General features: G+C 45.4%; 1 protein-coding gene across 3 annotated transcripts in view; it reads left to right on the forward strand.

The window, feature by feature from the left end:
- Window positions 1-27,071, forward strand: part of SH3KBP1 (SH3 domain containing kinase binding protein 1) — a 345,673-nt gene that overhangs the window by 295,927 nt on the left and 22,675 nt on the right. For all 3 annotated transcript variants that reach the window (XM_083172486.1, XM_083172487.1, XM_083172488.1), the window contains 4 exons: window positions 6,757-6,808; window positions 8,226-8,306; window positions 13,364-13,526; window positions 23,638-23,723. In XM_083172486.1, the coding sequence (XP_083028612.1) occupies window positions 6,757-6,808; window positions 8,226-8,306; window positions 13,364-13,526; window positions 23,638-23,723 (382 nt within the window). The remainder of the gene's footprint in view (window positions 1-6,756; window positions 6,809-8,225; window positions 8,307-13,363; window positions 13,527-23,637; window positions 23,724-27,071) is intronic.

Raw genomic sequence — 27,071 nt, forward strand, 5'->3', positions numbered from 1 at the left:
CAATTTGACAGGATTCTGCTGTCTTTCAAACTACTATGGGAGAAATTTACTATGATGGGAGTTCTATTTTGCATGGGATGTTCCTATGGGCAACCAATCAGCTATTATCTATTATTTATTTATTAACAGTTTCTTATATAGCGCACACATATTCCACAGCGCTTTTACAGAGAATATTTGAACATTCACATCATTCCCTGCCCCAGTGGAGCTTAAGCTGGCCATACATCAGAAAGATCGATCTTAAGATCAATTGCGCTCATGATTGTGTACAATTTCCCTTGAAATCCTCGGCAGTCCTTGGTGGTTTTTGGACACACAATCTACTCACAATTCATCATACAATCAGTCATACAATCCATCTGCTGCATGATTGTATGATTGTGTACACAAGATGAGCACACAATCTGCATACAATCTATTGTACAATCAATTGAGATTGTATGATTGGATACAATGTCTTTCTGATGTATTGCCACCTTAACAATCTATATTACCTACCGCATGTACAAGCACAAACAGACATCACAGACATTCTAGCGTTAATTTGTTGGAAGCCAATTAGCCTACCAGTATATTTTTGGATTGTGGGAGGAAACCGGAGTACCCGGAGGAAACCCACGCAAGTACGGGGAGAATATACAAACTCCGCACAGTTAGAGCCATGGTGGGAATAGAACCAATGACCTCAGAGCTACTATCTATTATCTTCTAGAAGGTGCTAAATAATTAAGAAGTAGATTCTGATTGGTTGCCCATAACAAAATCCCATGTGAAATAGACTCTCATCTTAGTAAACGTCTCCCTATGTCCCTATCCAGTTTCATGCCTTCTTGTCTTTCGCCAACCTCAGCCTTCCATCTCTCTCCAGCCTCATGTCACCTTGACACCCATAGTATTTGGGGGCACAGCTGGGGCAGCACCTGGCACTGTTGTGCAGTAAGGGGGCATGACGTCCTCTTTTTGAAGGAACGATGGTTTCAAGGACACAGTCTTCCTTGGCCAGGGTGTACGAATCCTCGCCTAAACAGGAGGTTCCTGCTGCATGTGAATGTTTATGGCACAGAATTGCCCAGCGGCTGTTACGATCCGCCTCCAGCGGATCGGTGTTATGCGCAGATTCACGCATTCCCCTGTGTGTTGGCTCCCTGTGTATTTTCCTGTCTGTGTTGGTATTTGCTCGTTGGTGACCTCCGGTGGTCAGCCTGGGCCATTGCAGCTCACTCTGTCTGTGTGGGTGTGTGATTAGGGCTCAGGTGTTCTCATCAACTGCTAGCTTGCTATGCTCACCTGCAGGCTATGTGTGTGATCACTTCCTGGTGTTCACTATATAAACCTTCCTCACCTATTACTTCCTCCCGGTTATAGCTTCAGTCTTTGCTAGAAGTGTTCCTGTGCTCCCATCCTGTTCCTGAGTCCGTGTCCAGTATCCAGCCCATCCTTGTGTCCATGTGCAGCTTCCAGTTTGTTCCTAGTGTCCGCATCCAGTATCTAGCCCATCTGTGTGTCCGTGTGCAGCTTCCAGCTTGTTCCTGAGTCCGCATCCAGTATCCAGCCCATCCTTGTGTCCATGTGCAGCTTCCAGTTTTGTTCCCAGTGTCTGTATCCAGTATCCAGCCATTCCGGTGTCGGTGTGCAGTCTCCTGTCCTTCCCTGGTTCCAGCTGACCTGTCCTGCTGTGCACAGATAAGTGGGGTATTCCCCCAAACCTCCTTTACTGTGCTTTTGGTTATACTGAGACACTTCTGTGTATTGTTACACTTGCTTTGGATTTATGGTACACCTTTGCGTATTGTTACGCCCGTAGTTGAGCCATTGTTCTCAGTGGGATTAGGGTCCCTTGCCATCTCAGGGTTAGTTAGGTTATCCCCTTGCGCTCTCCTGGCCTCGGCAGCAGGTGTTGTCCACCCTTAAGACCTGCCTGTAGCGGAGCGGAGCGGGCCTAACTCGCTCCCCAGCCGAGACGGGCCCAGGCGAAGTCTAGCTCTGCACACAGCTGCCGACTCCTGTCTGAGGCAATGGAGTTAGGGTCCGGCAGAGGTCCCCTTCTCCTAACATTATAACCGGCCATACAGCACTCTGGAGCTGGGTTCTGCCCTCTCAGTCCAGAGATTTCCAGCCGTGTCAGTTTTTTGCCTGTGTCAGTTTTTTGCCTGTGTCAGTTTTTTGCCTGTGTCAGTTTTTTACCCGTGTCAGTTTTTTACCCGTGTCAGTTTTTTGCCTGTGTCAGTTTTTTGCCTGTGTCAGTTTTTTACCCGTGTCAGTTTTTTGCCCGTGTCAGTTTTTTGCCCGTGTCAGTTTTTTTGCCCGTGTCAGTTTTTTTGCCCGTGTCAGTTTTTTGCCCGTGTCAGTTTTTTGCCCGTGTCAGTTTTTTGCCCGTGTCAGTTTATTCTTGTGTCAGTTTTTTCTTGCTGGTGTATAAACTTGCATGGCCATATCATGCAGGCCATGCAAGAATCATTAGCGGCTCTAAATTTGGCATTCAATGCCGTAAAACCTGGACAGTGGGAGATTTTGCAGCAGTCTCTTCTGCAGCTGCAAAGACTCATCACTGATATTTTTCTGGTCCTCCCAGAGGTCACTGGGGTTCGTTCAACCCCTAATGAGGCCCTGCCTAAGGAAGTATTAGGCAGCAAGTCCTCAGACCCAGAGGGTCAGGTAAAGCATAGAAGTTATCTACGGCCGAAGCTTCTGTTAGAGGAGCGTCAGCGGCGTAGAAACCTTAATCTATGCTTATACTGTGGAGATTCTGGCCACTTCTTGCAGACGTGTGGCTTGCGTAATTCCGGTGGTGCTGACAGGGTATCTCCTCTGGCCAGGTCTGAGCAGGTTGTCAGATCCAAGCCTGTCTCCACTGTGGCAGAGGAGCTCTCTGCCGAGTCTCCCAGTAAAAGCACTCTGCCTTTTTCTACTGGTCCCAGTGCTGATGTTTTAATGACCAGGGAGTCAGAGTTGCAAACCCTTGAAGGGAAAGCCCAGGTGGTTGAGTCATGTGCCGGGGGCCCGCCGAGCGAGCCTGATGCCGGGGGCCCGCCGAGCGAGCCTGATGCCGGGGGCCCGCCGAGCGAGCCTGATGCCGGGGGCCCGCCGAGCGAGCCTGATGCCGGGGGCCCGCCGAGCGAGCCTGATGCCGGGGGCCCGCCGTGCCGGTCTGATGCCGGGGGCCCGCAGAGCCGGCCTGATGCCGGTGTCGCCCCAGAGGGGGTTCAAGCCTGTGTCGCCCCAGAGGGGGTTCAAGCCTGTGTCGCCCCAGAGGGGGTTCAAGCCTGTGTCGCCCCAGAGGAGGTTCAAGCCTGTGTCGCCCCAGAGGGGGTTCAAGCCTGTGTCGCCCCAGAGGGGGTTCAAGCCTGTGTCGCCCCAGAGGGGGTTCAAGCCTGTGTCGCCCCAGAGGGGGTTCAAGCCTGTGTCGCCCCAGAGGGGGTTCAAGCCTGTGTCGCCCCAGAGGGGGTTCAAGCCTGTGTCGCCCCAGAGGGGGTTCAAGCCTGTGTCGCCCCAGAGGGGGTTCAAGCCTGTGTCGCCCCAGAGGGGGTTCAAGCCTGTGTCGCCCCAGAGGGGGTTCAAGCCTGTGTCGCCCCAGAGGGGGTTCAAGCCTGTGTCGCCCCAGAGGGGGTTCAAGCCTGTGTCGCCCCAGAGGGGGTTCAAGCCTGTGTCGCCCCAGAGGGGGTTCAAGCCTGTGTCGCCCCAGAGGGGGTTCAAGCCTGTGTCGCCCCAGAGGGGGTTCAAGCCTGTGTCGCCCCAGAGGGGGTTCAAGCCTGTGTCGCCCCAAAAGGGGGTTCAAGCCTGTGTCGCCCCAAAAGGGGACTCTGTCTGTCTTGTCGCCCCAAAAGGGGACTCTGTCTGTCTTGTCGCCCCAAAAGGGGACTCTGTCTGTCTTGTCGCCCCAAAAGGGGACTCTGTCTGTCTTGTCGCCCCAAAAGGGGACTCTGTCTGTCTTGTCGCCCCAAAAGGGGACTCTGTCTGTCTTGTCGCCCCAAAAGGGGACTCTGTCTGTCTTGTCGCCCCAAAAGGGGACTCTGTCTGTCTTGTCGCCCCAAAAGGGGACTCTGTCTGTCTTGTCGCCCCAAAAGGGGACTCTGTCTGTCTTGTCGCCCCAAAAGGGGACTCTGTCTGTCTTGTCGCCCCAAAAGGGGACTCTGTCTGTCTTGTCGCCCCAAAAGGGGACTCTGTCTGTCTTGTCGCCCCAAAAGGGGACTCTGTCTGTCTTGTCGCCCCAAAAGGGGACTCTGTCTGTCTTGTCGCCCCAAAAGGGGACTCTGTCTGTCTTGTCGCCCCAAAAGGGGACTCTGTCTGCCCCATCTCTCAGAGGAATCCTGATTGTCCTGCTTCTGAGCTAAGTTCCAGCCTTGCCGGTGGCTTCGAGAGAACAGCTGTTGGTCTACCTTGTGCTATTCAGCCAGAGTCTCACTATCGTGCCGCTCATTCCGAAGTATTTCGTAGCACTGCACAGCCAGGGTTTCTCCATGGTGCGGATCAGCCAGAGACTCATTATCGTGCTGCTCACTTAGAAGCACTTCACAGTGTTGCGCAGCCAGAGTTTCACCCTAGTGCTACTCAGCCGGAGATTCACCATTGTGCTGCCCAGTCAGAAATGCATCACTGTATTGTTCAGCCAGAGACTCATCATAGTGCTGCCACACGAGAAGGACCATCAGACTTTAAAGTCTCAGCCCCACAGGCCATAGTCCCAGATATGCAGTCCAGTCAGGTAACAGAGTGAAATGTCTGATGTCTTGGATGATATTTCTACCTCTATAGTCTTTGATGGGGACTTAGCCCAATTTGTTGCATTATTAGAACATTATGTCATCATCATGGAGTCCAGACCGTTTTTAGGCATCACTTCTGACAATTTGGTGTTATATCTAATATATTCCTTCAGAGGTGTGCCTTTCAGATGGGCGTCCAAATTGGTTAAGTCTGAGGATCCCTTGTTAAAGAACTTCTCAGCATTTAAGGATGCTGTATTAGAAAGATTTGGCCCCAATAAGGTTGATTCAGATGTCTCTGGGCCGACCTCCTGGCCGGCAGAACCTTCTTCGGATTTGGGAGATTCAGCCAAAAGATCTGCTCATAAGGCCATATCCTCACGGGGGGTCCCTATAGCCACAACCTCAAGTGAGATCGTTGGTGATGTTACCCCCGTGAACAACTCATGTCATTCAGCGTGGAAAGCCCAGCCCTTAGCTATTACCGCGGGGTGTGCTTTCTTGACTCCGTCTAACAGATATATCCCTGAAATGTTAGCTTCTAGAGCACTGAGGTCTAGGCTTGAGTCTGTATCTGATTCTGATTCGGAGATTGATGGTTATCCGGTATATAAAGGCCCTATGGTCTTCGAAGAAGCCTATTGTAAACCAGGGACGGCTTCCTTTACCAATTTACCAAAGAAGAAGAAGAAGTCTCGTCGGAGACATTAGCTCTGTTCTGTCTTTGTCGTATCCTACTAAGGTGTCCGGAGTCCACCTTTTTTAGGGGGGGATACTGTTACGATCCGCCTCCAGCGGATCGGTGTTATGCGCAGATTCACGCATTCCCCTGTGTGTTGGCTCCCTGTGTATTTTCCTGTCTGTGTTGGTATTTGCTCGTTGGTGACCTCCGGTGGTCAGCCTGGGCCATTGCAGCTCACTCTGTCTGTGTGGGTGTGTGATTAGGGCTCAGGTGTTCTCATCAACTGCTAGCTTGCTATGCTCACCTGCAGGCTATGTGTGTGATCACTTCCTGGTGTTCACTATATAAACCTTCCTCACCTATTACTTCCTCCCGGTTATAGCTTCAGTCTTTGCTAGAAGTGTTCCTGTGCTCCCATCCTGTTCCTGAGTCCGTGTCCAGTATCCAGCCCATCCTTGTGTCCATGTGCAGCTTCCAGTTTGTTCCTAGTGTCCGCATCCAGTATCTAGCCCATCTGTGTGTCCGTGTGCAGCTTCCAGCTTGTTCCTGAGTCCGCATCCAGTATCCAGCCCATCCTTGTGTCCATGTGCAGCTTCCAGTTTTGTTCCCAGTGTCTGTATCCAGTATCCAGCCATTCCGGTGTCGGTGTGCAGTCTCCTGTCCTTCCCTGGTTCCAGCTGACCTGTCCTGCTGTGCACAGATAAGTGGGGTATTCCCCCAAACCTCCTTTACTGTGCTTTTGGTTATACTGAGACACTTCTGTGTATTGTTACACTTGCTTTGGATTTATGGTACACCTTTGCGTATTGTTACGCCCGTAGTTGAGCCATTGTTCTCAGTGGGATTAGGGTCCCTTGCCATCTCAGGGTTAGTTAGGTTATCCCCTTGCGCTCTCCTGGCCTCGGCAGCAGGTGTTGTCCACCCTTAAGACCTGCCTGTAGCGGAGCGGAGCGGGCCTAACTCGCTCCCCAGCCGAGACGGGCCCAGGCGAAGTCTAGCTCTGCACACAGCTGCCGACTCCTGTCTGAGGCAACAGAGTTAGGGTCCGGCAGGGGTCCCCTTCTCCTAACAGCGGCTTCCTTGCGGCTGTGCAACACCATCATGATTTAGGCCTGTTGACCCTTCTACTGAAATAGTTATGTTGCTGCACCTTGGGAGGGATGTGGAATTTGTAGCAAATAAATCTGTTTAAGACAACTGTGGTACAAAAAAATTTTATTTTCCTAATTGCATCCACCTATAGAGTTCTATGGTATGTTTAGTAAGTTTTAACCTCAATTTAAGATTTTTGTAGGTCAAACTGTGCCCAGTTGTATTGATTATATTTATTATACAGTATGTCTTAATATGTGATATGTTATTTAACAGAGACCTAAGAAGCCACCTCCTCCATCAGCTCCTGTAACCAAAGCAGGGACAGGTGAGTTTAAAAGTGGTTCTTATACAATAGCCGCTTTGCATCGGCACCTCAAAACCCCCTATATGTCTGTGTCCCTCCAACATATCTAGATACAATTATCCTTCACACAGACACACATACACCTGAAAATAAACAGAAAATCACTATCCAAACCCAAAATGTATAAATGCTGTATATAGAAAAAAGGTAAGGATGCTCCAAAAGGTACATTAGTAGTGAGGGAAAGAAAAATGTAATGCTAAGGACCAGTGGCGTAAGTTCATCCAAGTTGCCCGGAGGCAAGATAAGTATTGGTGCCCCCCCAAATAGCTCAATCAGTAAGGTGTCTGTCTCCAGTAAGGTCATGGGATCTAATACAGGGTGTGATACTTGCAAAAATGATGTTAGAAGGAGGAGTCAGCCACATTAGCAATATCAACTGTTTTCAATTAACTGATTCAAACTTGATGGGGATGAGAGGTGCCCCCTTGGGAGCAGGAGCCCGGCGGCAGATGACTCCATTGCCTCCCAGAGTTCTGCCTCTGCTAAGGACAATCTGCATAATAAAATCAGGGCTGGTAAGAGCAAAATACAGAAGAAGGGGAAGAGAGATGACTTCGGGGGGGGGGGGGGGTGTCCATAGTGTGCATCAATCCAGAGCAGGGGTCCCTAAGCTATTTTGCCCTGGGACCACATCAGACAACAGAAATAATTACAGGACCCCAGCAAGTTACTGCAGATGGTCATCACATGTCTAATATAACGGACAACTCAACAGATTTTTCAGACTCCTTGAATCACTGACTGAGAATAGAAAAGTCCTCAGCCTGATGGTCAGCAACATGGAGTCACGACCCCATGCTGAGAAGGTCGGGACCCACTTTTGGGTCAGGACCCACAGTTTGAGATCCACTAAACCAAAGGAAAACATATAGTAAATACAGCTGTTCATAATAGCAGAGAAGTTCCTAAATCTGAATAGAATTGACAGTACGCGCATATTGCCACAGGTCCTGGTAACATGCATGCATACGCCACTGAGCGCCACAAGGGCAGGTTACATTGTATTTTCACTAACTCATTTTTGTAAGTAAACAAAAAATATCAAACCCCAGCTAGCATATTAAACAGTGTTAAATAAATCAAAAATCATGAGCGAAATAGAGGTTGCAGAGATAAAAGGGACACCGTTTATACATTTTGGTATTACAAATACAAATCTTAAATAGACAATCTATTGTGCTAGACCAGATAATCTCAAAGGTGTCCTGACTAAGCTGCTTTGCATTTACATAGTGCTGCTTGTTTCCCTGGGGAATGATTTGCGATTCATATCTGTAATCCCTGAGTTGTGTCCAGAATGCTGTGTTCCTCTGCCCTATGCTGAGGTATATATACACTCACACAGGTTATCTCATATAATCTCTTACTGTAACAGGCACATCAGACAGGAAGCAAGATGCCAGGAAGGTCCCTCCAGAAAGACCTGAAACCCTCCCACAGAGGCCAGAGGAGAAAGGTAAGTGTGCTACAGACATCTGTTTGATGACAGTTACTTAATATAACAAACCTAAGGCGCAAAATGCATGGACAGACACAATCCATTGCAATCAATTATGCAGGATGGATTAAATATTAATGTTGCGGTTTATGCCCGTCTGTTGCATTTTTGTAAAATATACACTTTTCCCACAGTAGTGTTGTGTCTTTTTTTTTTTCATTACTTCTTATAAAGGGCAAACAACCAAGCAACACTTTGTTCTTGAATTGTTTGTATGCCTTTTCTATCTTCTTTGTATTGATTGACCATTGATTGACCTTAATGGATTCTGGAATACAAAAGCAGGTACTCTTTACTTAGAAGGGCGCCCATCTCGGCCATCTCGGGCATTGAATGCACTAAAAAATCAGGTGCGATGCGACAGACGAGATGCCCGAGATTTCCCATAGGGAACAATGTTAAATGTCTCAATTGACCCGATTTTCCTGTTCAATGCCTCAATTGACCCAATTTTTCCATAGGAAACAATGTTAAGTGGGCCACAGAGGCCAAATAGGCACCCTGAAGTGAATAATGGCCACCCGAATTGTTAACGCCACCCCACGATCAACGTCAACCCGAAGCGTGGCGAGCGCAGCGAGCCCGCGAGGGGCGGCGGTACGCGTCCTACGACCTTTTCATACCCCCACTATCCACGTCGGCGTGGAGTTGAGAATAGAAAGTGTGGCGAGCGCAGCGAGCCACCGAGCCCGAAGCGTGGCGAGCGGACGCGGATACCTTCACAGGTATCCGCGTCCCCTCGCGGGCTTCACAGCTGTCCGCGTACCCTCGCGGGGCTCGCTGCGCTCGCCACGCTTCGGGCTCGGTGGCTCGCTGCGCTCGCCACACTTTCTATTCTCAACTCCACGCCGACGTGGATAGTGGGGGTATGAAAATTGGGTCAATTGAGACATTTAACATTGTTCCCTATGGGAAATCTCGGGCATCTCGTCGGTTGATCGCACCCGATTTTTTAGTGCATTCAATGCCCGAGATTTTTTACTAACGATGCCCACGATCAAAATCGTGGGTTCCCTTCTAAGTAAAGAGTACCCAAAAGCATAATAAACACTGAAGAAAATACAGGTATAATAAAGGAACGTGTTGTAAAAGTAATTCAGAAAGACAAAAAAAAAAAAACAGCAACAAAGAAAAAAAAGCTTCAATGACTTCATTATCTTTCGAAAGATTCTCTTACAGTATTGATACTTTATAACAGGCTGTGCTGTACCATCTTTTAGCTTGCATTCAGTGGTGATGTTTTTCAACTTTGCAGCCCAATCGTAATAATAAATGTATGGCAAGAAAATTGCAGCCTTGCATGAATACTTCAAGATCCAAAATACCGTGTACTAGTTACCAGCCTGTTAATATGACAGAACAACATAACCTTAATTTCAGAACCAGTGGCTGTACGCTGCCGAACTGAGCAACAGTTGCTCAGTTGGGCCCCATCTAGGGGCCACACCTGAATTCTTCCAATATAAGGTTAGAAGCAGAGCTAGCCTTTTGTTATATAGGATGTGTGTGTTTGTTGTAAAATATGCATTGGTTATATCCATATACAGAGGGATAGGCAGCACAGAGGAGGGCTGGGCTAATACAGTCCATGGACTATAACTCCATTTATTTGCAGACAGGTGCAGACCCAGACAGAGATGCATACAGGCCTGTAAATAGATGTATCAATTATGTGTGTCTGATGATAACTGGTGCATATACATGCTTATAATGATGGTGATCACCAGCACTCACTTATCACTTTGATAACTGCAGTATCACCACTGAACATAAATGGCAAACCTGCCCTGGGAACTTTCTAAAGCAGCCCTAAATTGGAGATGGAGTCTGGGGCCGGGTTTGATGGCTTATATGGGGCCTCTACATAAATGGGGCTAATGGTATTTATGGGCATGTGGAGGAGTATGATGGTATAGTACAGTATAACAAACTTGGTGCAAAGAGAGGCAGAGAGTGCTCCGAGCTGAGTCTGACCCACATTACAGAAACATAGCTTCTTGTCTAAAGAGTAAATGAGGGAGAAAGACCACTTCTGAGAACTTACAAACTATAGTACTGGAGTTGTTGAACAGTAGTGACAACAGTCTTGCACTGATTACAGTGATCTGCAGGGTCGCCGGTAGGGGGGTGCTGTGGGTACAGCTGTCCCGGGCCCCGGCCTCTGGAAGGGCCTGGGCAGCTCATTTTGCCCACAGCAACCCTCCGATGTGTGCTGCCTGTGCTGCGCTCGATCCTCAGCAGGTCCCGAAGCACAGCCTGCTTCAATGCAGTTACATGAGCTCTGATTGGCTCACCAGCTGGAGCTGCATTTTAATTGGCCGCTGGTGTACTGAATTGAAGAAGCCGGGCTGTTCTCTGGACCTGCTGAGTCGGGCAGTAAGTGAAGGGGGGGGGGGGGTTTCCACGCACTGACAGCTCATCAACGGTGCCAGGTAGGGGGGAGTGGCCGAGGGGGGCACGTGGTGTCCAGACTGGAAATCCGTTCCGGGCCCCAAAATTCCTGGTGCAGCCCTGGTGATCTGAGTGAGAGCTAAACCCAGTATCCAACAATTCTTTCCCAAAGTAAGTGGGTAGGAAGGATTCAACTGCGACAAAGTGAGGTGGTGCTGCAGCCACTATACACACCAGAGCAAAAAAGGTGGGAGAACAGCGCTCGGTTTCACTGAAGATAATCAAACAATGGGAAAATCACAATATAAAAAATGTATTAACACTTTAAAAATAGGATAGCTATCCTTATATGTACTCAAAAATAGTTGCACATAAGGTTTGTTCAATTTAGGCAATCACATGATATGAAATTTAACTAGTAAAGGAGTCAATGTCACCACTATGGAACCAATGGAACTGTCTTGTGCTACTGGTGGCCCCTGCCTCTGAAGCTTATAGTTGCTTTCTTCAATGACAGTACAAATATTATTTTGTAAGCATATGAGGGGTGTGCAAAAGATTACCAATGCACATAAAGTATAATATTTACAAATAGTAAGTGGACATTATATTTATGCAAAGTACTCACCAGAGTAGTTAAGTAAAGTTGCATGCACACAAATCACTTGGTGAAATAGCTGGATCTGTATGTCTTATACATGCTGGACAAAGGTCTCCACTGCTGCGTCTGTAAACAAATCCCATCTTGAGTTTATTGTGTGGGAACACAAAGAAGTTCAAGGGATCAAAAAAGCCACTGCTTTTCTGGACTTGTGGTGATTATGATGTCACTGAAACCACGTTTTTGGTGAGCGCTTGGAAATGGCTTCCAGCTTCGTAACATGACCAGTCTGGACTACAAAAACAGCCACCATCTGCTTGGCCACATTGCGCTCATATTTGCGATGCACCTCCAAGTGGGATCCGCTGGGCATGTTACAGCACCAAGGGGCAGATGTATTAAGCCTGGTGAAGAGATAAACTGGAGATAAAGTGGAAGGAGATAATGCACCAGCCAATCAGATCCCAACTATCATATTTCAAACACAGCTGATTGGCTGGTGCGTTAACTCTTCCAAGTTATCTCCACTTTATCTCCAGTTTATCTCTTCTCCAGGCTTAATACATCTGCCCCAATGTCTCCTGAGCCACCTTCTGCTCTCAAGTCAGTTGATGTGGCACCCAGGGTGCACACTAGACGGTTTGCTACACCAGCAAAATTGGTGACGATTTTCACAGAACTCCTGGGAAAACGATATACAGTTGGAGCCTCTCTCAACTTTGTTCCTTAGGTTGTGGCTCACCATGGCTAACCATGGCTATCCTATTGTTCTCAGCAGCAATACAATACATAGAACAATACAGTAGGAGATTAGCAGAGAAATCTTATTACTCACTTAATCCTATTAAAGGGCAAAACGAGGAGGGCTCCATCTGTAGTGCATACACACTGAACAATATCATTAGCGATCTCATTCATTGACGTCATCCAGCCCCCGCTCGGAACATGCAGTCATTGATTATATAGTCATCATTGAACTTTATGTACAGACTACGAAATACATTGTTATCTACCTATGGGAGTGCACATTGTTAAAGATATAGGGCCAGATTATCTAAGCTTCAAAAGTGATAAAATGGAGAGTGATAAACAACCAGCCAATCAGCTCCTACCTGCCATGTCACAGACTGTGCTTGAAAAATGTCAGACAGGAGCGTATTGGCTGGCTGTTTATCACTCTCCATTTTATCACTTTTGAAGCTTAGAGAATCTGGCCCATAGTGTGTACACACTAGCCAATATGCACCATACAGTATATCATTAATGATATTTTTATTGCGCAAATTGTTAATGATAGGTCATCTAGTGTATATGCACCATTAGCTCCACCTGTGAACCTTTTAAAATGTGTCTGAGTACTGAATATACCTGCTGGGATAAGTGGGGAATTTTGCCATTTGGGGTCCTGAGGACGAAGTTTGAGAACCTACAGCAGGGCTGGGCAATTGCGGCCCTCCAGATGTTGATGAACTACACATCCCAGCATGCCTTGCATCAGTTTCAGCATGGCCACATAGCAAAACTAATGCAAAGCATCCTGGGATGTGTAGTTCATTAACTTCTGGAGGGCCGCAATTGCCCAGCCCTGACCTACAGTATGTGCTTAGCAGTTTTCCCTTGCACCATATGGTTTGCGCTGCAGCCGTCCCTGAATTACTGTCTCTTGCAACGTTCTGACATCACAATCTGTTTGCTTCACAGCATTTTCTTATACAAATACTGTAGTTTATTTTCAATATATCATACCGGATATTTAGCCATTTATATTGTTAAAATATTCACAGGATCCCAAATTATTTCAGAATTGCATGTACTGATCTTTTGGCAGATAATGATCTGGCCGCTGTGCCAGGGTAGGATCATGTTCCACCATCAGTACGATTTTGTCAAACTGGTTCAGAAGGTGTGTGGTGTCCTGGGAATCTTTTTTGAAGAAAAGTTTATAATTACAACTATTGACTTTTTTTAAAATCATTATATATCTGAAATGATCGCGCTAACACCTGTCACTCTCTTGTTACAGAGAGGCCCGAAAGGGAGCACAAAGTAGAGAGCTCACTGAAGCACTCTGTTCCCGCTATACCTCCAAAGAAACCACGCCCTCCCAAGGCTAACTCATCAAATAGATCTGGCACGCTCCCTCCAAAAAGACCAGAAAGGCCAGCTGGGCCCGTGACGCACACTAGGTAAGTTATGAGTTACAATGAAATAACCTTCTGCCTGTGTCACTCAAAGAATCACAAATGGTTTTAAAATGGTATTCCATATAAGATTTAATAATTTCACAATCATTTTGGTGCACAACTTCCATAAATCATACACACAAATAGTTTTCTACCTATATAATGAACATTAATAGACAAAAATTAATTATGAGACATGCAAGGCTTTTCTTAGAATATAATCACCCCTTCAAAGCAAAAGACATAAGTTTTTATACAACAATGATGTTACTTTTGTATATAATTATTACAGCACAATATGTCTGTCTGTGCTATTTTTAAGTGACCGGAAAGCTTTAAGGGGGAATCCAATGAAATGAGAACCGCTCCTGGTGAGAGTAAGAGCTGCGCTATGCCGCTCCTACGGTACCATCACACTTGCAGATCTTTGTTAACAGCCCATAGGGCTGTGAGCGAAAATGTGTGAGTCCGGTACTAGAATAGGAAGCTAGGGGTGCAAATTTGGGTGCGTTTGGTTTCCAGACTGTCGCAACGGCAACTTGCACCCCCCATAAGCTGTTTGCAGCTTTTAGGGCCCCCCCAAGTAAAAAAAATGCAAGCTGGCATGGGCTTTGTACAAAAACTGGGGTCACTCTGTTTACATCGATTGGCAGGAGGTCTAAATGATAGTATTTCACAATGTGAGAACTACTGAAGGAATATATATATATATATATATATATATATATATATATATATATATATATATATATATATATATACACACATACATGCTTTGTTGTGTTCCATAATGCTGGCTACATGTATGTAAGTTACATCTCACAAATTATACCTGAGAGATGAAGGTACTGCTAGAAGAACATTTGTTATTTATACCGTAAGCCTTGGCAGCATTTTAAAAACATACTGAGCACGGTTAAGATGATGAGATTCATAACAAACATTTTCAAGAATTTGTTTGTTAAAGCCAATAAACCTTCCCCACCAAATACAAAAATAAAAACTACCTTTATAATGAAGTTCGATGTTAAAAATGTGATAAGTGAATTAAGAGCATGTCCCTTTTGAAGACATTAAACACTTTCATAAGATCTTTTCCACTTAAGAGTAATTATAAGTAATCTGAGCTCACAAGTGTTGTGCAAACTCAAGTGAAAGCTTATTCCAAGTTCTAGAATAACCTGACTTGGTGACATAGAGGTGACTCCGCTGGCTGCCTTGCAATCTAAGCATGATATGCCACTAATAGAGGAGTTGTATTACCGTTCCAACATTTGGTCAGCATGGGACTTGCATTTAGAAAGCTTCATGATCCATACTCTCATATATATATATATATATATATATATATATATATATATATATATGTGTGTGTGTATATATGTACATGTAGTAATGGTGCTATTTTTTTTTTAAACTTACCGCAATCAATTTTTGATTACCCCATGGCTATGTGAGCTCTAACTGAAAAAAAAAATGGGAGTAAAGATTGGAACCTTAAAAATACCTATCCTATCCATACAGACCCACATATACCTGTCCCAAAAACATACATCTCCAATAATTGGCTAAATAGTGGTTCTGAACCTAGTCCTGATATATTTCACTTAAAATACTGATTTTTTTCCCCTTGGGGCACTGGGTAAATCCTATCGAAATTACCGCAGCTAAAATCCTTCTTCTAATTGAGTAACAAAAACTCATCGGGCCACCCTACATTTCTTCCATTGCCGGAAATAAAATAATTTATGTACCCATTTGAATATGGTTAGGTCTAAATCCAAGTACGCTATTTTGAGGCTCTCTTCAACCTATGGCCCTCCAGATGTTGTGAAACTACAAGTTCCAACATGCATTGCCACATTTTTTCCTATAAGAGCATGCCAAAACTGTCAAGGCATGCTGGGAAATGTAGTTCCACAGCATCTGGAGGGCCACAGGTTGAAGACCTGTGTCTTATAGCAACGTTGACACTCAAAAGGTTAAAGTACAGAGGTACCATTGTTGATCATCAATGAAATAAACTCATTATAGTTATGTAAATTGTTATGATCTGGGGTCATTAACTCAATAGAGGGGATGAATTAGCTCAGTGTTGAGGTATTTAATCAGGCACCACACACTGTTTTTCATGTAAATAAATGAAATGGTGCTTTACTGTCAGCATCAATCAGAAAATCCAGGAGACTTGCCTGCTCTTATAAGGCCACTGTAAGCCTACATATCCTCTTGTTCAAATATAACCAGTGTTCACTTGTATTTAACCTCTACAAGAGATTTGAAACCACTTGGACACACTGTATGGTTAGAACTGCAACTTTTAGACTGTTTAGAACAAGATAACCATTACTCAATTGCATCAAAACTCTGCAAGGGAATTGAAATAACCGGGATACATTGTATTGGTCAGAACTGCAACTGTCAGATTTATTTGTTACAGAGCCACATTTGATCTGGGTTTTATTGAAACTAACACCAGGATGTCTAGAATTTTACTCTGAAACAAATAGATATTCCAAGTTAGGGACAGCCTGTGTAAATTCCAGTATCAATAGGCTCTCTACCTGACATACTCTAGTATATACCCAGGGCCGGCGCTACCACTAGGCAGCTTTAGGCAGCTGCCTAGGGCGCCGGCCACTGGAGGGCGCCTCTTCAGCCCAACAATTAAATCAGCAGCAGCATTCTAAAAACTGTCCCTGGTCCCTGCTGCTGGCGATGGCTGCCTAGCGCTGGTGGTGAGACACTGGTCCCAGAAGATGCCGACCTACCCCTCACCATTGGCGTCAGTGGGGAACAGTGCCTCTGTGGCAGCAGCGCTACGCAGTCAGCGGCTGCAGCAGGGACTAGGGACGGATCTCCCCGCCAGTCGCAGAAGAAGGAACCGCTGCACGGGTCCTGACCTGTGCAGCGGTGAGTGGCACCAGCGAGGTGAGTGTCACCTCCTATACCTTCCGCCACCCCCCAGCCCCGGGAAATGATGCCGGGCATCACCCCCCGCCCCAAAACGCAGCGGTGGGCTGCCGGCGCAATCACCGGCACCCCACGTGTACAGCGGCCGGGTGAGCATCACAGCTCCCCCCCCCCCCCCCCAGCGTCGCGGCGGCCTGCCGCCTCAATCACCAGCTCCCCTCCTCCTGTACAGCGTCCGGGGGGCGGGTGGGCACCGGAGCGTCCCCCCATCCCCCGCCTGGGGCGCTCCGGTGCCTCGCACCGGCACTGTATATACCGGGACTATAATCGCCGATTTCAGGTTCAAAATGTGTACCAGGTTTTTTTGCTGACAGAGCGTGAGATCAGGTGTTGATAGAATACCTATCTGTCACAGAACCACTTTGGGGACAGCAAGCACACAACAAGGCTCAAAATTTGCCAAATTGGACGTTTGCAGTGCCAGAAGGTGGTTGGACGGCAGTGGATCTTTGACAGACTGCCTACGGGCAGGCCTGACAGGCCTGATTCCCATAAACCGGTAGATACACATCCTTGCAGAATATTGAACAAGAGGACTGAATGCCCGGCGGGCACAGACCATTGAGTGTGTTTCTATATATGTTTATATGTTTGTGTGTGAACGCCTGAAAACTTTTTTTGTCTAGTTTCTATTTTATTGTAAACTAATAAAAGTTAATTTTTAGACTCAACCATACCCTGGGATAGAACTACCCACCCCACCTCCCCAAGTGTAACTAGTACCCTCACGAGCAACCCAATCCCAACTAATGACACCGCCCCCACACCAGGGCTCTTATCAAAGAGTGGTGTAACATAGTCTGTATCATCTTTAAGCTTGTGTCCTAACACCTAACCCTCAATACATCGCAGACATGCCAAAAACATCCCGACAGATGTTCAAATAGATTACTAAATGTAATCACAATTCAAGAGTGCCCCAAAAAAAGAGAGAGTCTTTCCTTCTTTTTGCTTTCACATACAATTTACTCTCCAGGGTGCACCTCCACGCCACTTATTCTGTGAGACTCTGTATAACAGGCCTCCCACACCTCTATGTATTGTGGAGTTCTAGAATTAATTTGTCAAAACTAAACAAATTGTTACAGGTTGAGTATCCCGTATCCAAAATGCTCGGGACCAGGAGAATTTTGGATAACGGATTATTCCGTATTTCGGAATATTTTAATATTTCAATGATGTATTTTGAAGTATCTTGCATTTATGCTGTATAAACACATAATATACACACAAATATATTTTATTACCACATAAAATACACACAAACATATTTTAATTGTCCAAAAAACAAGGTTTCAAAACGTGAAACAAAATGTGTGTACTATCTCAGCACTGAATTTGAATGCCAAGCAATCATTGTCTTGCACATATATAGTGCCAGTTACATATCATGTCCCCAGTGATGCTGTTACAAATGTCCCCAGTGAGTTTTTAGCAAAAAAAAATTTTTTTTTCACTTTCTGGAATGTCCGTATTTCGGAATAATTCGGATAACGGATATTCGGATACGGGATACTCGACCTGTACCAACCTGTGCACTGATCCATGTTCCCCTTTTCCCTTTTCCTTAAAAATTAATCCAGGAGACTTGCCTGCTCTTCCAGGGGGTCAAGAGTGGCACCCAATTTTTGTGAGCCTCCAGGTTGATCCAGGAGAGTAGGCAAGTATGAGGTATATCACAGGCTCCGGCCTGGCTTGGGTGGCTACCACAGCTTCACAAATGCTGTATCAGAGTTTCCTGGTTCTCCCTGGCTCCTGTAGGCTTCCTGGCTTCCACTGGTCTCCAAGCACATGGGGCCCTGACTTTAGTCCCGACTTGGACTGTCTGACTTCTAGAACCCAAACTTTTCTCTATCTCCACAGGCAGCTTTAGTAATGGTCACGCACCCTTTTTGTTCCTTGTGTAAGAGCATCCTTCCAGACCCACACTGAGGAAACTTTCAAATATACCAAGGGTTTTAACAAGGTACAGGTGGGAGACATTCTTCACAGGAAGAGGAGTAACAGAACACGAGGACATGCACTGAAATTAGAGGGAGGAAGATTCAGAGGAAATGTGAGGAAAAATTACTTCACAGAAAGGGTAGTGGATAAGTGGAATAGCCTCCCATCAGAGGTGGTAGAGGAAAATACAGTACAGCAATTTATACATGCTTGGGATAGGCATATTGATATCCTTACAAAGCAATAAGGAAAATAGTTGCACATTCACATCAGTCCCTGCCCCAGTGGAGCTTACTATCTTTATTCCCTACCACATGTGCACACACACACACACACACACACACACATTCAAGGGTTCATTTTGTTGGGAACCTATGAACCTACCAGTATATTTTTTGGATTATGGGAGGAAACTGGAGTACCTGGAGGAAACAACTGCAAACACGGGGAGAATATACAAACTCCACACAGTTAGGGCCATGGTGGGAATCGAGCCTACTGCTGTGAGGCAGTAATGCTAACCATTACACCGCCCATGCTGCCCCTATGGACTGGCTGGTGCATTATCACTTTGCATATAACATTCTTTCTGATGATCGATACCATTTCTCCAAGCTTTATACATTTAACCCTGAGTCCCCTGTTTATCAGCACAATCATCACTGATACTGACACAAAATGTAAAGGTGGTGCTGCTCTTTAGAAACCAAATCAATGCCAAACTCATTTGGAAAATGTACAAGTTCACCTAGTATTTTATCTACTGTATGTTGACCATGTCGGCCCATACAAATAGGGTATCCTAGTTTCAGGAGGCCAGATGCTGTTCAGACAAAATGGCAGTCCATCTCCACGTACTGTGAGATAGCAAAGTGGATGCTGCCTTTCTGCCCATCTTTTGGATGAGATTAACTACAGTATATATCCAGCTCCAAAAGCCCTATCTTTCACAACTGGAAGCATATATTGTAAGTTTACCACGTACTGCCGTTATCCTTTAATCACTGTTGCCTTCTCAGGATGGAAAACCATTGCTTCAGATTTAAATAGATATCAATATATAATTTCTTGGTGATTGTTGTTACATTAGATTCTTTAACTGCAATGTGTGTAGTACCCACATGTGTATTCTGGCAAAGCTAGGTCATGCATGGTAAGGCTCCCTCGTTGTAGTCTATTTTCTGTTAAATTTTGCTTATATAAGCAAAATCAAGTTGAAATCGAATGCTTTTGATTCGATCTCGATGCGTGGCCCTGCGGCATCAAAATCAAATAGAAACATAGACTCTGCAGGTAAGACTACATAGTACAGATCTGTACTATATAGTTTAAATTGAATGTGTACAAGTAAATTGCTCTGTGTGTACACTACTTAAGAGTATTCTTACCTGCGTTACCGATGCCAGCCAGCATTCTGGGAGTTCAGCATGGCTCAGCTGCCTGCTGCCCTGGTGATTTTGTTGTTAAAGTGATCTATCTTTTTGCCACGAGGAGGTAGAAAATCTTTCTTTTGAGGCAATAATAATAAATAAGCGCCTAACTCATCCAAAAGAGGCCCCTGGCTACAGAAATGCTTATTGATGTAATGAGTAATAGTGCCATTCACCTTTATGTGACATTTACAGCTGTAGGTGATGGAACTGCTGCTATTATAACTGTGTAGCCTTTTAATCTAACCCACAATTTATGTACTGTATAACTCTCAAAGCCACATACTGTATGTGGATAAAGGAAATCGTTGAGAAGAATATGGTGTCACTGTACAGTGCATAAGGTATATGGTATAAGAGAACAGAGCACATTTGAATATTATAGCGATGACTGGTTAATGGTGTGGGCCATATGGGGGACATATCTAAGAGCAGTCATATTCCTTGCTCCAATGCAATATGTCTGTATACTTAGTAAAGTCACAGAAAAGGATGCATTCCTGTCAGGTACAACCAGCCATAAATTCAAATTATATTGTCTTATAGAAAGCAGAAAAAGCCTCATAGAGGGGCATACACACGGAGCGATTTTGTGCTTATTTCTAAGCAATCTGACTAGATCGCTTAGAAAGTAAGCACAGAACGCTCCTTGGCCCTCATTCTGGTTGATTCGCTCAGACACACATTCTCACGTAGCCGAGCGAACGGACCACACATGGACACGGGCAGCAAAGGCACACCCATAAGACCGGCGAACCCGTCCATTCACGTCTAAAGGTAAAGGGGAGTGGCGTGCTACCGCACATACGCTATCATGTTCACACGGAGCTCGCCCTTTCCGCTCGGGCATCCAGCGTGCCGCCAAACGGGTGGCTGAGCAAACAGGCTCTGTGGGTGTTTCACACGCCACAGGAAGTAATATCCAACTCATTAACCAATTACCATCATTTCATGATGGTTATTGGTTTCAATTAATTAATAGCCTCCCCAAAGCGATCTGGTAATTAACCGTTATTACCCGTCTCTTTCTAGTGTTGGTAATGTTTCACTTTCCAAACTAAATGGCGATGTACAGTATGTGTTCCACAAATGTGTTGAAAATGAATGTGTCACTCATAATTTTTTTATTTTTTTGTTTAATTGTTGTGCTTAAACCCTGATGCTGATCCTGGAATGTTTGCATGTTTGTATGAGAGTTGACACATGTCGATTTGTTGTAATTGTGTGTCTACTATTGGGGCAACATAACAGGCACAATTGTGTGTTAAGGTTTGTTATTTTAAAATGGAACTTAAAAGCACCAAATCATACAAGTGCAATTGTGGGTAAAATAAAAACAATAATATATATAAGAGATATGAATCCAGAGAAGTGTAAATGGTTAAACTGGAAAAGTGTGCTTCCCGTGTGGCTGCCATGAAGTTAGTTAATTGATTAATGATTGATTAACTTGTATGCTGCATGGGTGTGTATTGGGTGCAGGTGCATGTAGTTTATCAATTGTGCTTGTTGATCGCCCGTGCGGATGTGGGGCCAATAAGCGGCTGGCCTGCGAGGCGTGAGACTTACTTTTACGGAGCGAATGATTTTGACCTCCACCCAGCACATGTAGCCACCACCTCAGTATACGCCCTGGTTGCCGTCCAGTTTTGTGGCCACGTCCATTTATATGCCCACATTACGCCTACTCTACACGAGTTAGTTCGCTAGTGTAGTCCGACTTGTAAGGTCGCGAACGCTCACGGTTGCCCGAACCTGCACATGTGCTTTGTGAATGGTACGCATGCGCAGTGAGGTAAGAAACGCTCTGCAAATGAATGAATACGTGCCCGAGAGAGGCGATCAGAATAAGGGTCCTTGTGTATGGCCCCATAGCGATGGCGATGCCTGGCCCCGTACGTCACTATAGCCTGCTAGTTAAGTCAGTGCATGCAGTCAAAATCTAGTCATATCAATTAGCAAGTGACTGCAATAGCGATCCCGATCTACGTCATCCTGAACCACTACCCTGTGTTAAGTAAAATTGCATAGCACACATCGCTGCATGTGTATGCTCTCTCTATGGGTGATCTAGACACCGGGAAATCGCCTACTCTAAATAGCTTAGCAAAAACACTTAGCACACATCTCACAGGGAAATAATCCTTCCTCCCAGCACTGAGAAATTGCATGTGTCAGTCACCTCTGTAATATATACATGGCTAGTGATGGCTAAAGAAGCCATTTCTTGGAAGATCTAAACTTAGTGCATTTTTACATTCTTTCATACAGTCACAGTGATAAGGATTTCTGTAACATAAACCACCATAAAAGTATAGCATACTTTTGGTAAAGTTGACCATCTTCCATTGGATTTGATGTAAGAACAGTAAAATTATTTAATTACATTTATGATGATGGCATGCTCCACTACTCCAGCGTCGGATTGATATACATTACAGTACAATTGGAGCTGTGCCATCCACAGAGAATAGGATATGCTTGCATTTGAGACCCTCAAGCGTCTTATTCTTGGCTAAAGGAACTGTGGCTCCATCTGTACAGTACAGTACAGTACAATACAGGTGTCATAGGCTAGTGGATAAGTGTGCCAATCTCCATCCTCAGAGACCTGTTTTTTGTTTTCTCTCTGTATGTTTTTAGTCTGCCATTCATACAGTACTGTATGATAAATAGACATTTTTTTCTCAGAAGATGTTATTGCATAGGTTATGTATGTGCTGTATATGGGCACTTATGTACATGTGTCTTATTAGGCTATTTAAAACACATAGGGGCTATCCCCATAGTGAGCATACAGTCACCATATTGTCCATTGCAGACCAGACTTGTGCACAAGCGCGTTAACAAAATGGCTACTGAGCGTGAACCAGGGCTTCGTGGAAGCCCATATCTATGAAGCGAACAATGGCATAGGTTTCACATGTCTAAGAGGAATGCTGAAGGTGCGTCTCATTACACTAGTTAAAGCACACACAGGGGTTGCTGACAAAGGCACAGACTCTACAGTGATCAACCCACAGATCCGGTCCCCTATCCACACCGCTGTCCAGGTTTGTGTGCACCAGCCGTGCAACAGGGAGCTGATCACCTGGCAGGAGCTGACCCAACCGAGTGCAGAATTGCTCACTGTCACCTCCCCACAGTCCAGCGATGGCGCCCTGTCTGCAGAGGAAGCCAGAAACCCCTGCAAGTAGGACAAACAATGGCGGCACTCTGACATGGGAATGCTCCCAATGTTATGGGCGTCCCCATGCAAATGCCGGCCGTTACCATGTACATGCGGCCGCGATGCAGTGTGCCGGGGTGGGTGGCTGACGTCATGTCTTCGTCCCAGAGCCCGCAATATAAGTCAGTCTCCACTGATTTATATTTGTGAGCCCAGGAGAAATCATTAGATGGTCGTTGAACATCAAATGATTTCTCCTGCTGCGGGTACATGCGAGGGGATTTATTTCGGCAGGGCGGGCACTCTGGGACTCGGTAGGCTGCGATCTTCATAGCTTACCGAGCCAACCAGAATCAGGCTCTCAGTGCAGTTTTCTAATGCCAGCACAATCTAATCTATTTACAAAATGACTTAAATTATAATAAATAGAAATGAACTATATGTCATTTTTTATTCTGTAGTGCAGTGTCTTTAAAGGTTTTTAAATCAATGCTATTGGATATGTTCTCAAAATGATTTAAATGCTAAAAATAACAGATGTTCAAATATGGTTACATTTGTTTTGTTTTCTAAGATTTTTTGCCATTTTAACTCACAGGAGCGACAGTCCAAAGGCAGAGGTGGGAACCAGTACTGTATCCAGCACTCCCGACAGAGACTCGTCAGATAAAAGCAATGACATTGGTAAGTCATGGATGTGTTCTTGACAGTTTATAAATATCTTGAGAGTCCCTGCTCTGTCATCCTCACTGACAGATTCATGCGCATCCTAAATACCAGACTTCTCCATTACTAAAAATAAACCCATACAGTTGTGTGTGTGTGTGTGTGTGTGTGTGTGGGGGGGGGGGGGTGTTATACACAAGAACTGTACTCGTAAACAAGAGATCACAATGATTATATCATAACAGACCACAGGCAGCATACCATTATAATACTACACTAGGCTACTGGAGACGCTGTGTTTAGAATATTTTCTGCCCAATTGCCCTTCTCAGTGAATTTGAAATCGGTGTTTCTGTCTCCTGCTTATGATTCTTCTAACATAGGCATACCGCCTTCAGACCATTGTTACTGACCAGTTCACTTTGATTTGTCATACAGAGTATACTGGGGGGTCACTTGGTTACATCATACAGAGTATACTGGGGGGGGGGTCACTTGGTTACATCATACAGAGTATACTGGGGGGGGTCACTTGGTTACATCATACAGTGTATACTGGGGGGGTCACTTGGTTACATCATACAGTGTATACTGGGGGGTCACTTTGTTACATCATACAGAGTATACTGTATAATTATAATTCATTTCAGTAGGAGAGTTATTGTACTTTTTCTCCTGCTGAGATTGTGTCTGGTCATGCACCTAAAATACGGTATTGTAAGGGGTAGGGATCATTGGATAAGCATTTGGTTGACAGTCCACTGAAGGTCGGCATGGGGTTAGGTCGACATGGCCATTAGGTCGACACAAGCATTCAGTCGACATGGGGAAGGTTGAGAGTCCAAAGGTCAACATGGTTTTTGTGACACAAATGTCGACATGGACACCGGAACGTATCACCATGTCCCCTCGCATGGCTCGCTGTGGTTGACATGATTTGGGCACGGTGCCTCGCTACGCTCAGCACACTATTTTATCCTCCCTCCACGCCCTAGTGAAATACCACCTGTCGGCATATGTCGGCTAAAAAAAAGGTGAAAAACCTCATGTCAACCTTTTGACTGTCGACCTAATGCTGGTGTCGACCTAATGACCCTGTCGATCTAACCCCATGAAGACCTTCAGTCATATTGACCTTCAGTGGTCGGACCTAATGTATGTTGACCTAATGCTAGACGACCTAGTGACCATATACCATTGTGAGGACTCTAAAAATTGATAGGACCAGATTACATGCGCTTTAAAAAAAAATCATTATGTATAAAAAAACTAAAGGGAAGTGCCAAGCTGTAAGGCTGTGCAGTGTACTGATGGGAGAGGGCGTGCTGGCTGCACTGCTGTGTAGTGTACTGATGGGAGAGGGCTTGCTGGCTGTGCTGCTGCTGGCTCTGATGGGAGAGGGCTTGCTGGCTGCACTCCTGCTGGCACTGTGCTAGTTCTCATGAACGAGTTAACATTTGTCACTACTTGCGGTGTCATCTGCTCAAGTCACTCAGTGGTGTAACAGCTACTCTGTTACTCTGGAGCTGCGGGCAGTGAGAGACCAAACCAGTGCCACGTATCTGACAGGTAAGGCTTTATGGCATTTCATTGACAGGATCTAGTCTTAAGTCTTATCCAGTCTACTTTATAAGGATACCTCAGTACTACTGCTGATGCCGATTACACCAACCTGGAGACTGTAACATGTTTATTTGTATGGTATTTAGGATTGTTGGACCAATTTTGTCTTTATTAAAAGCCATGTTCTCTTTTAATATATCAAAAGTATATAGGGGGTCGTTCTCGTGGATTCGGTCCCCGGCGTGTTTAAGGTCTACGCATGCGCATATTCTCATATGCCCATGTGCAGAGCCTTCGCCGACTTGCATAGTCAGCGTGGCGCTCGCATAGGGGGGAGCAGGATGGAGGCGGTCAGGGTCGGAGGCGCTGCTGAGCCATTGGAACGCCCAGTATTTCATGAGCGTCCCCATGAAAGTGCTAGGCATTCCCATGAGAATGCGGGCCGGACCAAGTGCGCCGCGGGTGTGCTGTCTTCGTCCTGGCACACGCTAATATAAGTCAGTTTCCACTGACTTATATTTGCGAAGGCAGGAGAAATCATTAGATGTTTGTCGACCATCAAATGATTTCTCCGGCTGCGATCTTTGCAGCTTTACCGAATCAACCAGAATCAGGCCCATAATGTATTAAAGAGCTTTAAAATGAAGGTAGTCCCATGTGTGCAGTTGTCCTGCCTGTGGGGCGTCTTGGTAAGTGGGGGTGCTTGTACCACTGCAGTACATACATATTGTATATGCCAGTAATAAAGGGTATGAAAAACGCTGCCTCGTTACTCTAAGGACAGAAGGAATAACAAATGTAGGGCCTGATTCGGTGCTGTATGTAACCTAGCGGTCTACTACAAACTCTGGTATTTACTAATCGCAGTGCCCCAAAGCTGTGGCATGATTGACATACTGCAATGTGGTAATGTGGGACCACTGTGCAAAACTAGAGCGTGACACCTTCATTTTGTAGGCATGCCAAGGCCGTGGTCTGTGTCTTTTGGCGCATATTTCCTGTCCCTACATGGCCGTCCTGAGTATCCTAAAGGACGGCCCACGCTCATACATTCATTCTAGGGTTCATTTTTGTTGGGAGCCAATTAACCTACCAGTATATTTTTGGATTGTGGGAGGTGCTTTGAGACAGTAATGCTAACCATTACACCATCTGTGCTGAATGCATGGCCCCATGTGTACGGGATAGTGCATGTACAGGAAGAAGATGGATTTCTTGCACCTCTTCTGCAGCATTTGTATCAAACAATCAACTTTAGACTTTAGGAGAAAAGAAATCCCCAGTGGTCCATTCGGAAGATAATGGCACCTTTCTCTGAGTCACGTTACAGTGTCATTAAAAAAAAAAATTCTGATTTGTTTCTCTTTTTTATGAGGGACATTTGTGTTATATTCAATTTTTATAAGTGAATATTAGTTTTTTTCTATGTAGAGCAGATTGCCAATTAACAAAAATGTACAGATAGCCTATATAGGCCCTTATACAGACCCGATTGCTCATGTACATAGTTGCAGATTACTGCAAGAAGATAGCCGCTGCCCAGTCAGAAAGAAAACCCGCCCAGTGTAAATCCATGAGTAAAATCCCAAAATATTGCTATCCACTATCCTGTTGGGTATCCATAATACACAGTTCACTCCCCAAATTGAATTATTTTCCCAGTCTGTGCAAATGTGAGTAAGTCTGGCCCTTCCACAACTCTGCTACGGAGATAGGCTGATCGAGGCCAGCACTGATGTCACAAACTCTTCCTTACATCGCTTGTGCAGGCCTGCATTTGTTTTACACTCCCTGAAAACATCT

Source organism: Crinia signifera, chromosome 2 (assembly GCF_055691185.1).
Source record: "Crinia signifera chromosome 2, ASM5569118v1, whole genome shotgun sequence".
Lineage (NCBI taxonomy): Eukaryota > Metazoa > Chordata > Amphibia > Anura > Myobatrachidae > Crinia > Crinia signifera.